The sequence below is a fragment of the Lepisosteus oculatus genome, chromosome 10 (assembly GCF_040954835.1).
Source record: "Lepisosteus oculatus isolate fLepOcu1 chromosome 10, fLepOcu1.hap2, whole genome shotgun sequence".
In the NCBI taxonomy this organism is placed as follows: Eukaryota; Metazoa; Chordata; class Actinopteri; order Semionotiformes; family Lepisosteidae; genus Lepisosteus; species Lepisosteus oculatus.
Window position 1 is genome coordinate 42,912,407 of NC_090705.1, and position 15,579 is coordinate 42,927,985.

Genomic DNA, 15,579 nt, shown 5'->3' on the forward strand with positions numbered 1-15,579 from the left:
CAATCAGCAGACACCTTGGTTTTGGTACTATCTATACATTAGCTTACAAAAATAAGCACAAAAGCTTAAAAATCAAATGTTAAACTAGAAATGATGCATGTTTGTAATCTGGTTTAAATATCACTACGCTTTCAATACTAGGGATGTTTTTTTTGTCTAGTGCAGCATAGCAGTGCCTTTGGCATAGATTACTGAGCTGCCTGAAATAGTAAATCGAATCGTGATTCCATATAGATATTTTTGTTTTTGGAATGAGTTATGACAACTGGAAATTTTCCAGAGTTCCATGTGAATCAAACTCTCTACTAATGGTGAACGAACTATGCAGCAATGTTTTTCAGATACAGATTTCTTCTCATCCCTTATTTAAATAATCAGCAACTGGGAGCCTCTGTTTACATTTCCCAGTGGTCTCATTTCTGTCATGATGGTACATTTTCATGTGTTTGATGTGAAATGCCTGGTGCTTTTCTTATGTATCAAAAACAAAGCCCTGTTTTTGTATGGTAAGGATCAGATCCTGACATTTCTTATCCCTTCTCCTCTCTTTCTAAAGAGGGGGGAAGGTTTTTAAGCAAACATTTTATTGGTCCACATGGTTTCAACAAACTGATGTCCCTCTTTAAATGAGTGTTGCTGTAGGGAGGTATTATGCTAACCTGATCAATATAACCACCTTATATTCATTGCATGCTTCTTGACATTTAATTAAACATAGTGCACTGGTGTGCTGCCTGCTGAGATCCTCAGGGATTCAGTTTACAGACTTTGAGAGGGCAAATTTTTTTTCTTGTGCAGTATGCAGAAACACGGGAGATAAGTGTGTCCGTTTTACTGGGAGGCTCTCGTGGTCTTGGGTCTGGGAGAGTGCAGCAATTGGGCAGCCCGTGGTTGAGCGGCATTACCCCTCTCTGCCTTTATGAACAGGGGCCCCTGGATAGTCACAGCTGCTGTCTAGCTGGTTCCAAAACTTGAGTTAACAGAATGTAAAATCTGTGCCCGACTTTTTAAAGAAATTTCTTTATGATTTCTGACTAAGTAGCTCTTAAAAGGTGATCGGTTTATGAGGAACGGACACAGGTGGGAAAGACAAATATTCCCACGCAAGTACTTGGCTCTCCAGCAGGAAAAAAAATGAGGGAAGCTGTCAAACTCAGAAACTGGTAAAAGGCTGATGCCAAATACAAATCCCATGCAATGTTTTAAAAGCTACTGTGCATTTAAAAATATCCATCAGAAATGTAATTGAAATCAATTAGTTTGTAATTAGGAAAACAAACTAGAAGTTACAGGATACCCCCAGGACCAGGACTGGAAACCACCACTGTCCTAAAGAATAAGAAGCCTCTGTCACGCTGTTGGGTCATTGGTTTGGGATTTCTAGTTATGAGGGAAGAGTACTGTATGGCCTACTGGTCTACACATACAGTAACACTTCTGCATTTCAGGTTCCTTTGCGGTCACAGATCTCTGTTCTGCTCACCACACAGGACTCCCTCCCACTGTTAAACTAGCTTTTGAGACCACATGCGTCATCTTGAGATCCTACTGTACCTCCTGTGCTAATCTCTCACTGAGTCACGATTATTGATCCAGGTAAAGTTATAAAGAGGTTGTGGTCACACAATGAGATTGGAATTCATTGATCGGTGCTATTTCGGTCCTTTCCCCCCTCCTTCCAATGAGAGTTGCAAGCGGTGAGATGAAATTGTAGTTGAGAATTATTAATAGAGTACAAAATATAGATCAGTGCAATTAATTGTTACAAAAGTACTGTACTGTACCTCTTTTTTCTTGCATAGCTGCCTGAACACTTTACAGAGAAGTGACTGAGATTTGTGGACAAATGCTTCTAAATTTCTGCAGGTACACAAAGCAAACCTAATCAAAATGAATGACCTTTAAACTTTTTAAACTGCCTAAAGTTATTTGTACATTTGAGCACACCATGTCTTAGTTAGTTCTCTAGTACAGACTGTGCCATTTTCATCTGAGTGTAATTGTGTTTTCCAATTATTTGAAGCCCCTTAAAAAATCTTGGAATATTGTATTTTGTTTTGTTCAACAAACTGCAAGATCTAAAACTGCAACACAAAGCAGAGAGACCCGACTAATTCTTGGTCAGAAGAGAATCTCATACAAAGACACAGTAAGGGACACGAAACCTTTATTGTGTTCTTGTGTTCATTTAATACACATGCAATTTAAGGTTTCTAAATTATTGTAATAAATTAATTTGAATATATTTTTATTCTTCATTTGCACTGTTATTTCCTTTCTAGCCACAATAGATGAAAATGAAGGGATTAGCGCTGTGTGTAACAGTACATCTTTCAGGGCTCTTGCATTTCAGACATTCAGCATTTTACTGTTGTTTTCTGTTCATTATGTATGTCATTTGCTTAGTATGTTTTGTCATCTCAGACAGCTGACCTTTGCAGTGGTTTGAGCAGTGTAGTTATCCTCAAAGATATCCACTTTGCTTATACACAATGCCCTGTCAAATGCTTTTAGTGAGCAAAGGCTTTTAAAGCCCCGACGATGTAGCATTCCTTATGCAGATTCTATTAATTTTGACTCATTTCTTTCAAGAGCTTGAAACTGCTTTGAACAGCATAAAACGCAAATTTTGCATAGCAAGGTTATCAGTTCAATCGGAAATAAATCATCGTGCACTATATTGGTGATCTCAGCTGGACTGCACTCCTCAAAACTAAATATATAAATTGTGGTGCTTCCAGTGAATTCCATTGTAGGATTTTGTCACAAATGGAGTGTTAATTGTTTATTAAAATGGTAATTATGCTAAAAGAATAAATAGTTATGTGTGCTGAAGACTTACACTCAGTATCTTCCACTTGTGCTGCTATTCCTCTCCTAGGACACACTGTTCTGTAAATGGTTGTACTGCAGCTGTGCTGAAACATTGTTGATTGGCATGTATTAAGTCCAACCTGTTCCATCAGATTTCTGAGCTAATCAACCAGCAACATGACACTAAGGCTCCTTCACTTTTTTTTTTCCTTCCACTGGGTGACTGAAGAGTGAACAGCAGGTGAGAGGTTGAGATTCAGGAAGCAGAGCTAAAGTAAGCGCCTGGATATATTGGGTTACTGTGACTCATCAGTCACAATTTCCATGTTCCAGTGTGAACCGACTCATTTTGCTCAGTCTGAGATTTTTCTGGTTACATGTATGTTACAAGCATTTGGTGTAAATTTAATACCTGCAAATTCACTCACATAAAATACTGAAACATTGCTTTTTTTCCAGTGCAAATAATTTGTAACACAGTTTAAGGATGCCCATTTAAACAAAAATGGTGAGTCAAACATTATAAAGATGTCAAACATCTGTTGCCCTGGAAACCTGTTACTTAAGGATTCACAACTTATTTGGCTGCAGGGAAAAAGAAGGGTTTGGTCAGATCTGTGTCAGATGAAAAAGGTTGGTAAATAAGAGCTCAGGAAATGTATTGCTCAGAAACTAGATTACTAAAACAATCGTGAAAACATTCAGTCATTATAATTTTGTATATATTTTCCCTTTTTCTTTAATTTTTTGTTGTGGTAAGTGAACATGTCAGTGGCTCTTTCTCTTGGGAAACTGTCTGGTGATCTAACTGTGCTGCACTGATCGCTCTGATTTGAGACAAGACCTTAGAAACAAGGTCAGGGATAACTGGTTAGATTTCCACACTTGTTTGTCCAGCATAAAGGCAAGAAAGCAACAACACAGTGCAGTTGCTTCTGTTCTGAAATAATCAGAATCACTACAGTTGAACATACAGTAGGTGGAGGCTAATTATCTTGCAGTGAGATTTCAAAGGCAATAGGTTACACCACAGCTACTTTATGTGCTGTTACCAAGGGCTGTGTGAACACTAATTTTTCTAGGTGTCTTGATTTCTGACTGTTAGGCTCAAAATGTGTTACTTGGGAGTGTAGGCTTTCTTTAAGTGTCTCGATCAGGTCTCGAGTTATACATACCTTATTTTTATTATTTATTAGGTATCATTTTCAATTGGTTTTTTTTTGGACCTCAATTGCATGAGAAAAGTAAAAAGTCATGAGTGGAACACAGTTTTTATGTGTGTCTCACCTCTTCCTGGTGAATGTTTAGTGTTCAGTTGTTGTTATACTCCACCCTTGTCGAAGCACAGGGTCACAGAATGTTTTCTTTGTAAAAATAATTGGGGATGGCATATCTTCCTTTTAAAACAGACAGACCCACAAGCCAGGTGCACAGTAACCAGGGATGGCATGTGCTGATGAGACACCTGGGCCAGTGTGACCCCAGGACTGATACACAACTGTGAAGAACCACACATTTGCAGAGTACAACAGAAGTCCCAAAAAAGAACAAAAACAAAATTCTTTAAAACTTTCTTACATTTTCTTTGCCAGGATTGCTATGATTGCAGTTGAACCTTGTGTTAATTTTCAGTGTTTTTTATTTTTTGTGCTAGATGTGTTAATGACCATATTCTAGGAGCAGAGAGATGGAGAGTGTTGAGGCTCTTGATGTTTGTGCCAGACACTGATTTTAAAAAGTGTCTGGAAATGCGTGAAACATCTTACCCAGAATTATAGTTAGAAATTATTGTTAAGATAAATCACAGCATCCCATGGGAATGTGATAGAAATTATTACAGGGCATTTAAGGAGTTTTCTATAACTCTATGCCCTGTTATTAGAAGAATGGCAATTTCATTTTAGTTGCACTGCATTAATTTAAAAAATATGTAGCTTTTGTCTTTAGGGGACCACAATTTTATCCTCTTCTTCTTAACTTGTTTTTTGTTGGTACATTGCTTTTCCTCCACACATGGGTTGTGAGTTTCCAACAGAATTGTGTACCACTTTATAGAATACAAGGAGATTGTTTCCATATTTCTGTAATGGTGTTCCTTTATGTCACACGGCATGTCTGCGGAGTTATGTATAAACTGTGAACAAACTCAGCAGTGTAATTGAGCACCGTTTTACTTCAATCACTTTGCTAGAGAGAACTGAAAGAATGCATCCAATCAGCATCTGCTTCATTTGGATTTTTTTATATGCCTTCAGCAATTCAAACTCCGCCATCTTCTTGAGTGTGAGGCTTGTTGTCTTAGATTAGCTCTCCTTTAGTTTTCTGATTGTCCTGCGGTTTAATACTATTCTGGACTTGAGCACAGGCCTGACAGACCTGGAGGAGCAAATCTTAGGAGGTCTGGGAAGGTTTAGGCTAACTACAGCTCTACCTTTTCAGGTTCTTTGGCCATGTAGGCATTGTTTTAGGAGTTTGCATTCATAATCCTTAGAATCAGAACCAAAACCATTTTTTCCATCTCATAAACCTGCCATTCTGCAAATACAAATTTCTGATACAAATTACTATACAAAACCTACAGTGTTTCATATGAAAGATGTGCAGTATATGTATATAAAAGGCATGTATATGTACAGTATATAAAATACATTTATATGTCATTTGAAATCCCACAGGGCTGCTCCTGTGGTGAAGAAGCAGGTCTGAGTTGTGCAGAGTTGTTTCATTCTGCTCACCTTGCACACTTGCAGAAGAGTCTCTCGAGCTGAGGTGTGAAGATCAGTGTCATGGAGGCTCACACAGGCTAGGGTTTAGTCTCGCTTTGTTCTCTGTGCTTCTGGGTGGACTCTTGGTTGTCATGAACCTTACCAGGAATCAGATGTATGGAAATATATTAACAACGGCATAAAGTTTGTAAAATTGCTTGGGGGTCCATATTGTTTTAAAGGTCAAGTGCTTAGTCATTTGCAACATAAATATGAAAAAAGCATCTTACAGATTCTCATGAATGAAAATTCTATGAACAGTCATTCTCAGGAAGGGGGTAAAAGAAACTTGTTTTCATTTTTTTCTAAATATTTATTAAATGAGTATTATTCGCAGGCGCTTTGAGACAAGGTCACTCCTGGAACTGTGTTTCCAAGAACACTCTGGCGTAGTGTGCCCCAGCGGGTCTTTATAATTGACTGGCCTGTCTGGTAGACAGTAAACGAAAGACACAGAGCAATGACCAGGCTTTGTCAGTTTCAGCTCAACATGAACAAGATCTCATTGTAGTTTTCAAGCTTTGCATACCTGTTAGGTAGGTATGCATATCTATTACCTATTAGCTGTTCTCTTAGGAAATGTTAACGTTTTCTGAGCGTTGTCGCATGGTGGGGCGGTGGTTACCATTTCAGCACCCTGGGTTCGATTCCTGGAGTCGCTATGTCTCCCCGGGTTTCTGCCAGGTCCTCCAGTTTCCACTCACAATCACAGTCAGGTGGAGACATCCCGGCAGGTTGAAAAGAAACTGGCCCTGGAGTGCGTGTGCATGTCTGTGTGTCTGGACTGGTGTCCCACCCAGGGCGTACACTGCCGGGGGACCATTGCTGGGTGGGGTAGGCTCCAGCTCCCCCTCATTTTCATTTCTCCACCCGAGTGGAGTTTCCATGTTCTCCATGTGTCTCCGTTTTCCACCCACCTTTCAAAGATGCACTTGCGACAGTCGGATAGCTGGTGTGTGTGACCCGGCCCTGAGTGTGTGCGAACCCTGTAATGGGCTGGCCTCCCCATGGTCCCTCCTTGCGCACTCTGCTCCAAGAATGGGCCAGGAGCTGTCTCAGCCCTTACCAGCACTCCTTCTGATAACGAGGGGATGGCGCTGATCAGATTTCTTCAGACGAGCTTCTCGATCTGTTCTGCGCCTTCTGACTCGCTAGTCTGAACCGATTCGTTCTGGTGCCACAAAATAAAGAACATTTGGAGGTTGTTGTGAGAGCAGACTTGTAGGGATTGAAAACGTTGGTTTACTGCTGAACATTTGGTTTTATTTTTCTTTGCCTATTGCAGCACGTTCTGTTGGCCTTCAAGTTCATCCTGGCTTTTGTCATTCCTGATATTCCCAAAGAAATCCAACTTAAACTTGCTAGACTGGAGTTTGAATCCATGGAAGCGCTCAAGAAAAAAGTAAGTACCTTGCTTCTTATCAGATTTGCTCTTTAGTACTCCTTGTTTTTTGTACTCCTAGATTGCTCACATCTGTCTCCTGCTTAATCTATTCTTTTCTAAGTATAATCAATATAAAAGTGAGAGCTGACCAGGTGTTCAAACATCTGGTACATTTAAATACTTTGATTCTGACGTACATTTTCAGTCTTTTTTTTTAATTTGCATCTTCGTGATTGGGCAGATATAATTATATTTTGGTTTAAACACAAAGTAAGCCTCAGAAAGGTGATATTGCACAGTGTCACGAGCTTCTTTAACACACAAGGTGACATATCTGCACATTGGGAAATCTTGTGCTTTTGGCAGAAGTTTATGGTGTTGATTCAATTCGTTCTTCATACTTATAAGCAGAATTAGGTCACCCTTTCACAACATGCAGTATGGTGGAAACTCACCTGACATTGACTGTTTTGTCATGAAAAACAGTGGCTGTATAGAAGATAATGAATCCATGTTTACATTCAGTGGTTTCAGAATAAGACAATGTGTCTGCAGTTCTGAAACAACCCTTTGCAATTAATGGGGTAATATGTGTATTTGTATCCATGCAATAATATTATATATATAATCGTAGTATTTGATATATACACACATACAGTTTCTCTTTTGTTCCTGCTGAAATTCTGGACTTTTTCAACCCAGCTTAAAACAAGTCTGAAACTCAATCAGTAAGAAATGAGCTACAATGATAGCAGGTGAGAACAATATCTTTCCTTAAATGCCTCATTTTAGAGATCAAGTATTGCTGTTCCAAAATCCATTAGCCTTTATTATTATTATTTTATTTCTAAGAAATGTGTTTTCACTGAACTTTTAATTACGCTGCTTCTTTAATGCAAACTTTAGAAAGGTATGTCAGTAATTCCTTCTTCATTTTATCTATTGTTACTTGGTAATGAGTATTTCAGTTCTGTGACTAACGAAAGTACATATTTTTTAAGGAAGGTTAGTCAGTGAAGATCAGTTGGCGGTTACCTGTTATTATCGGTGGTAGTCCAGGTTTAGGGAAGGTGATAGATATCAGCTTTGTCGTTGGCTGGTGTTGGATAGAAAACTGCCCAGACTTCCAATTCTAGAAAGGTTAATGATACACACATTAAAACAAACCACATATATAAAAAAGAACAGCTAATTTTTGAGACTGTGCTTAAGAAATTATGTTTTCATGCTTTCTCGTTTATGTGGTTCTTATCCATTAACATTTAAATGCCAGAAATGTGCTTATGTTCCCAAAAAAATCAACTTTAAAGATTGATGCTACAAAATCTCTCTCTTGTTCCTTTTGAGGAAAGAAAATATTATGCTAAAAATTGTATTTAAATGAGAAAATGCATCACCACCATGTCTTACGACTGTACACGTACTGTATTCAGTGGAGTCTGGATCATCTACATCTGTTGGCTGTAGGTAAATTTTCGTTTGTGTCTCAGTTATGTAAATAATTCCTGGATTTTTACATAAAGGCTGTTTTTGTACTTGCAGCCATATTTCCATACTCATCTTTATCATTGGCCATGAGCAGACAACGTTATTCCTGGTAATATTTAAAAGTGCAATTTACAACAAACTTTTGACGGAAGTTTATCTGAGAACATTAGTACTGTGGGTCATGCAAAGGGTTTCTCAACAAACAAGGTATTCAGATCTCCCAAGAAAATAAATCTAGCTATAAATATAGCCAATCACAAAGTCTTGGTATTCATTAAATTTCTAGAAACCCCTTGGGCCTGGTTAGAGATGTGTCCCACCATGAGCAAAGTAGAAATCTTTCAGGCTTCCATCACTGCCAGCTGACTCCATGGCTTGGAGGTTGTTTCTTTAAGGAACTGGAGTGATGGATATAGCTAGGTGTTTCTCCAGGGCTATGAGGTGGCTGACCCAGCACCTCTCCCATGTGACCCTGTAAACACTTGTGAGTGCAAAATTGCCAAATTTAAAACTTTACAGTCTCTAAGGAGTCTTTTCAATGCTGAGCCACCAGTATATTGTGGTAAATAGTACAGCATACAATTCTTGGTAAGATCACTTTGTAGTTACCTGGGCTAGCTAAATCTACAGCTTGTTTTTCATAGATCAGTTTCAAACAGGTAGAACTGATGATCAGGTTTTAAGGGTCTTGTGATTAATTTCCACTTCTAATGTCCTTAAGGAGTCTTTGAGTCTGGAAGTTAGTCAAGAATAGTCTGTTACTGGCAAGTTCTGTGTGGGAAGAAATTCAATTCACAGTGGAATTTGAGTGGCAGATGGAAGAAAAGAGAATGTGCAGGTTGTTTTGCAGCTTTATGAGAGCTGAAAGCTTTGTCCTGATGGAAAAAAAACGTCTTCTTTATAGTTTTTGAATACAAAATATAAACATGCTATATTGACGTGTATTTTTGACAAGTAACAATGCATAAATGATCAGATGCACACTTCAACACCAGACATTCTAAAGCATGTGTAAATCTCATTCTTTGGTAATGTGAAGAAAAAATATATTAAAAACAGAACTCTGCCCGAAGTGCACCTGATAAGTGAGTATTTATCATGAAAATATGAATAACATTAATCTCAGCTGGTGCATTATAAACAGTTTGGAACATTTTTTAATGTTTCTATAAAGGCTGGTATATCAGATTGACTGACAGATAAGTGACATGAAATAACTGCATAAAAGCATGTTTTGAGCATGTCACAGCCTCTCGGTTCCAAAACTAAGCATTTTGCAAAACTTCGAGCAAGACTGGTTTTAATAAAGAAACATCATAATTGTAAGAGTCTGTTCTAGAGAACATCTTTCAGCTTGTCATTGAGCATTACCTTCTTTAGCTCTTCAGCTAGAAACATCTGTCCAGCAGAGTCAGTGCGCCCCATTCTGTTGTTGCACAGGGATATGTCTTTGGACAGTTTGCTAGCTTGTACTAAAGGGACCGTGGTAATGAACTTTCTAGATAAACCTGATGTGCTGTATTTAACCGCCAAATTCAGGTGGAGTCATTCATCCCCGAGATCTCCGTTATTCCAGCAGTGTGTCAGAAACTGATGACTGGGCACTTTAAGCATCTGACCCCATCAATCAAGTTGCACTCCTAGGGTCAGGACCGGCGTTAAGCCGCCACCAAAATAAAAAGAGGAGCTCTCCTCAGTAAAAAACATCAAGCTCAGTTTCCTAAATCGGGCAGCCAACTCCACAGGCGGGTGGTAACAGCCATTCATTGATGGAAACTCCCCTGTCATCACGTCTGGCTCCCCCATCGGTCGGCATTTAAGTGCCAGGTTCAGGAATTCGTTCTCAGCTGTGACAGAACGTGCACCTTCTGGAGAAGAGATCTTTCATCCTGGGATGGGAGCTATGAGATTCGCTTTGATCATGCAGCGGAAAAGTGGGAGGGTGTGACTGATCTGCTTAATTGTAACGTGTGGTTGTAACTCCCTTGTCAGCAGAGTCACTGGAACCTCCTGTGGAGATGATCGCAGGGGGTTGTTCATATGACGGAACGCGCAAAGAGGATTATGTGTAAGAGCATGGGGTCGCTTAGACAGTCATTAAATTGATCGTGTGCTCCGAGACTCCTGCGGGTGTGTACAGTGGGAACTGAAGTGGTTTGGGCCCTTTGTGAGCTGAGATTGAAATGTAGTGCACATACAGCTGGCCACCCTTCCTTTATCTCCCCGTGGCAGAACTGGGTCACCCTCCAGCTTCCCTTTTGTGACAGATTAAAGCTGCGCTCCGCTCTCTGCAGCGATAAACTTTCATCCACCAAGGTTTTTTTTTCTTTCTGCAGAGAGTGTAAAAGAAAAGAAACGCACGAATATTTCTTTAAAAGAGTCGCTTTTCAGTTGCAGGGGGTCTGATTTAATCTAGTTATTGTCTATGAAATTAAAAGGTTTGTCCATTGTTTTGTACTTCGCATTATGTGATGCTCTGTTAATATTGCTATAATGAAACTGGTTTCAGTTAACTTTTTTTACTGAAATATTCCGTTTTACAACTTAGACCTTCTTTTAGACCTGTAATGTGTTATATGATTTTTTTTAAAAAGAATAGAAAGAAAATAAAAGCTTACTTTGTGATCACCTGATGTACTGTAGTTATCAGTTCAGATGTCTTTCTGCGCATTAAAAGAATCTGTATTTAAATATGAGTTACTGTCTGTTTAGTATGACTGAACAAAATCTGAAAAAATACCCAGAGATCCTAATATCCTGTGATGATTTTGAAATCATAAGATTACACGATGGTTTGTTTCCCTCCTCTGTTATCAGTTATTAATACTTAGAGCTTTATCAATCACCTCACAGTGATTGTTTTTATTTTCTGCCACTGTTTCACTGTTTCCACTTCCCTTACACAGAATACTGCCCTTTCTTCAACTATTGAATAATGAAATACATAAATAAAAGGTATGGTAGTTTTCAACACTGCATAATCTGAATTGAGGATCATTCTTGTATCCATATATAGAACCACGAGAAGACATGGCAGTAATTTGTGAAAGATGATAACCAATCTCAGTCGGGAGTGTCCATTCTCCAGAGATGCAGTATAAATGAAACATGGTTTGTTGCAAATTCAGATACAGGATTATTCCAACTGAGCCAACTCAGGCGTGCCAGTGAGCTGTTCCATTTTGTTCCCTTTAAATTTGAAAATCACAGAACGCACTGTGGTTTTCCTCAGCTGCGGACTTGCCTAGTGTGGTCTTTTGAAAGGCCTTTTTCTCCTGCTTCTCTGTGGCTTCGGCTGGTTAGGCCTCTTCTTCTGCACAGGGGTTTAAATGATCTGTCAGCGGACAGCTGTTACATTCTGTACCTCAATACTCTGGATAAATGTTGTAAAAAACTCCTCAGCAAGAATATGAAAACAGAAATTCTTAACATCACCAAATCAGGGATTTTTCTCAAATATGGCTGTCTGCCTTCACTGTTAAAAGATTCCACTGAAGATATTTGATCAAACATTGCACAGAATTTAAATATGTATTTTTCTGATTTTTGACAATATACGGTCGTGATTGTAATCTTACATGACAGGGGAAGGTATATTAAATATCATGGTGGTGTTGGACTGAGAATCACTAAACATTCTCTTGCACAGGTCTGACAGTAGCAGGTGTGTTGCAGATGTTGGTTAGCTGCAGGGTAGGGGATACATTGATTTGACAGATTTTTTTACCGAAATACAGATGAAATGAGAAATCTAATTTTGACGGTGTTGAGAGACACTAAGTGCTTGGGCCCTGGGTGCAGGTCCTGTGGTGCTCCAGATACTCTCGGAGTACTCCAGTTTCTTCTGTTTTATCTAGGTTCTTCCCCCAGTCCAAAGACATGCTGGTGGGTTAATTGGCTTCTGTAAATGTGGCCCGGGTGTGTGTGAGTGTGTCTACCCTGCGATGGACTGGCGTCACATCCAGGGTGTACCCTGCCTTGTGCTCGCTGCTTGCCTGGACAGGCTCCAGCTCCCCAGCGACAGAAAATGGATGGATAAGAGATACCTGCTATGCATTACATAATTTAGTTAGGAGGATTTCTAAATTGTATTTGTTTGAACTGCATGGCTGATAAAGTGTCTTATATTGTATATTGCCAATTCCGAGATTCACAGTGAAATATGTAACACTTGGAATGTAATATATAATACTACAGTATGTGATGTTTCTCTGTGACCAGGCCATAGGCAAACTGCCAGCTCCATAAGAAATTAATAATTTGGACATTTTTCAACAGGGACAGTAAGGACCAGAATCCTTTAATACCGATCTCTAAGTTGGTTTAATATTGTACTTTTGCTGTAGTCTCTGTTGATCATTTGCCAGCTGACAAACATATTTTTAATGCAGAAAGAAAAACTCTGGTGAAATAGCAGTCTGGAAACTATCTGAGAACGGAGTTCTTCTGCTGAGGATGCATTCATGTGAAAGTTCATTTTGACAAAACTGCTGCTGACAGCTGTCTCCCTGAACATTATCTGTTCTTCTTCAAAGCTGCCACCAGCATGTGCAACAGGGACAGACGTGTCTGTGGAAGGTTTTGACATGTTTTACGCACTGTGAGTGCAAGGGCTCTACCTGATAATGTGCTGGAATGTTCATTTTCATTCACCTCGTCGGCTGTAACCTCAGCTTAAAATACAGTGTTACAAATGACAGCAAATGGGAAATATAATTAAAATAATGACGTAAACCTGAATACCGAAGTGGTAGGTAAAATTTGAGACGCATTAGTTCTGGCACATGAGTTCTTTATATTCTCTGGTGATTCAGTAAGAAATTGGAGACAAAATTTAGACAGACAAATATTTATTGACAATAAAAAACAATGCAGCCAGGCGGCGCGGTGCTGAGCATTGCTGCCCTGCAGCTCTGGGGCCCTGGGTTCGATTCCAGACGTGGCGGGTTGTCCGTGCGATTGTACGTATTGCTCGTGTTCATGTGGGATCCCTCTGTGCACTCCAGTTTCCTTCCACAGTCCAAAGACATGCTGGTGGGTGAATTGTCTTTCTGCGAAAACTGGCCCTGGTGTGAGTGTGTGTGTCTGTGTGTCTGCCCTGCGGTGGACTGGTGTCTGATGCTCGCCGGGACAGGTTAGGCTCCCCTGCAGGCTGTGTTGGATGAAGTGGTTGGAACTTATCTTGGATGAATGGATGGGAAATAATTACCCAACTAAACAATCTATACAGCCTGTAATCTGACGTCCTAAGGAGCACCTTATAAAGGAAATCAGAATTTCCTAAAAAAAATGGAGGAGTCCTACATTGTGTACATTTGTCTTGTGTTTTCCTTTTCCAGTTCACAGTTTCTACAGTATGTTGCATTTAGTAGGGAAGTCCTGAGTTATACATTTCTGCTGCTCAGATTATAGCACATTTAAGAATAATTGTCTGTCGGCTCACATAAATGGACATCAACACTTGCCTGTAATTTAATTTTTGATTTTAGGAATGGATCAGCTCTGAAATTGAATGGATCGCCTTTTACATTTAATGCTGGAAAGCCAAATAGCAAATAGTTATTGTGGAGCAGCAATACGACCACTGGCCATATTGAGGAACAAAATACTGATGACGATCATCAGATAAACTTGGAGAGGACTAGTGCTTTTCTTCTCCAGCCCTGGTTATGTTCTTAATCATTGGAATTACGCTATCAACTGTAGATCATATCCTTACCTTTAGAAGTTTAGATCGTATTTTGCCATGTAGGTTGTAAACTGATATGCTCCTTTTTATAACTGAATGCAGAATTATGTATTAATAATGAGAAACTGGATCTGGATCTGCATTGTTTTTATTGGTTCTGGACTAGCACACTGGTATGCATGTACCTTTGAATTTTGAGCTTGAGGTGGATTCGATTCTTACTGAGCTTAGGAACCTTATTTGGATAGAAAAAAATATTTTTATCATGTTGCTCCTTTTTAGAAGAATTTTTAATATCTATAACAGACATTGAGTAGTAATAAGAAATTTGCATTGGTTTGTTAAAGAACTGGATTTCTCCGACTTGATTACCATCTGGAGTCTGAGGTGTGCTTTTAATATGAAATGTCAAATAAAAATGTACTATGCAAAAAGAAATTTGAAGAGCCGGTTGAAATCTCCGCTTTAAATTGGTCATTGCCTCTTCTTCTCTCCTTATGATCCTTTTAAGAGCCACAGATGTTCCAGGAATTATAAAATGACATTTTCCACTGGACTGTGTGCATACGGAATAAGGGAAATATTTCAACATACCTATAAAATATTTGTAGTCTATGAAAATTAGGGTATAGGTGCACTGACTCGACTTGCATTTTTATGTTTTCACGTTTTTTTCTTGTATTGCTGCTCTCATGCTTTTCTTTTACCACTCTATATCACATGAATCAGTTAAAAGGGAATATGAAGTGGTGGTACCCAATAGCCAAAACATTTTTACCTGAATGAAACACTGATTGTAACAATGTACAACATTGTTTTTATATTGTCCAGTATAATGCTTTTCATGTAATGTCACCGAAAGTTGTCCGTCTCTGATCAACAGTATATAGCGTGTGTAAATATCCATGTATAACCACCTTGTAGCTTGATCTTCTCCCAGCATGGATCAGTACTGTGACAGCAGACCTGTAAGGAATAGCTGCTTGCTGCCATAAGTGGTGTCTCTTGACCAGCAGGTGGCGTCCTCCCTCAGACCCAAGATTTCCAGACCTCTGCCCCTGTGAGGTGACAGTGAGCTGTAGGAGGTGCCACCCCTTGGGTGACATTTAACTAAGGCCCTGCTTATTTGGCAATTACCGATCCCACGGCTCTGTTTGTAACAGTAGGGGTGTTAACTGCATTGTCCTGGCTACATTCTTCTCAGGCTTTCTCAGTCTGGCCCACCTCAGTCTTTCCCCATAATGGGGGAAGAAATTTTCCCCTGCTTTACCGTATCTGCCCCATGGCACCCAGGTGGGGTCAGTACTTCACCTAGGGGTGACTCTCCAGCTCAGCTGATAAGAGAACTAGGGAGACAGGTGGCTAGTTTGCGCTGGGTGTTTGTCGTGATGAGGTCTGCTCCGCCGTCTGCAGCCTGTGTGTTTAACACTCGACACAAC

At 39.5% G+C, this 15,579-nt stretch overlaps 1 protein-coding gene across 5 annotated transcripts in view; it reads left to right on the plus strand.

The window, feature by feature from the left end:
* The window catches only part of ano10a (anoctamin 10a), a 40,015-nt gene that overhangs the window by 23,749 nt on the left and 687 nt on the right, over window positions 1–15,579 (plus strand). For all 5 annotated transcript variants that reach the window (XM_015357075.2, XM_006635589.3, XM_015357076.2 and 2 more), the window contains exon 12: window positions 6,865–6,981. In XM_015357075.2, the coding sequence (XP_015212561.2) occupies window positions 6,865–6,981 (117 nt within the window). The remainder of the gene's footprint in view (window positions 1–6,864; window positions 6,982–15,579) is intronic.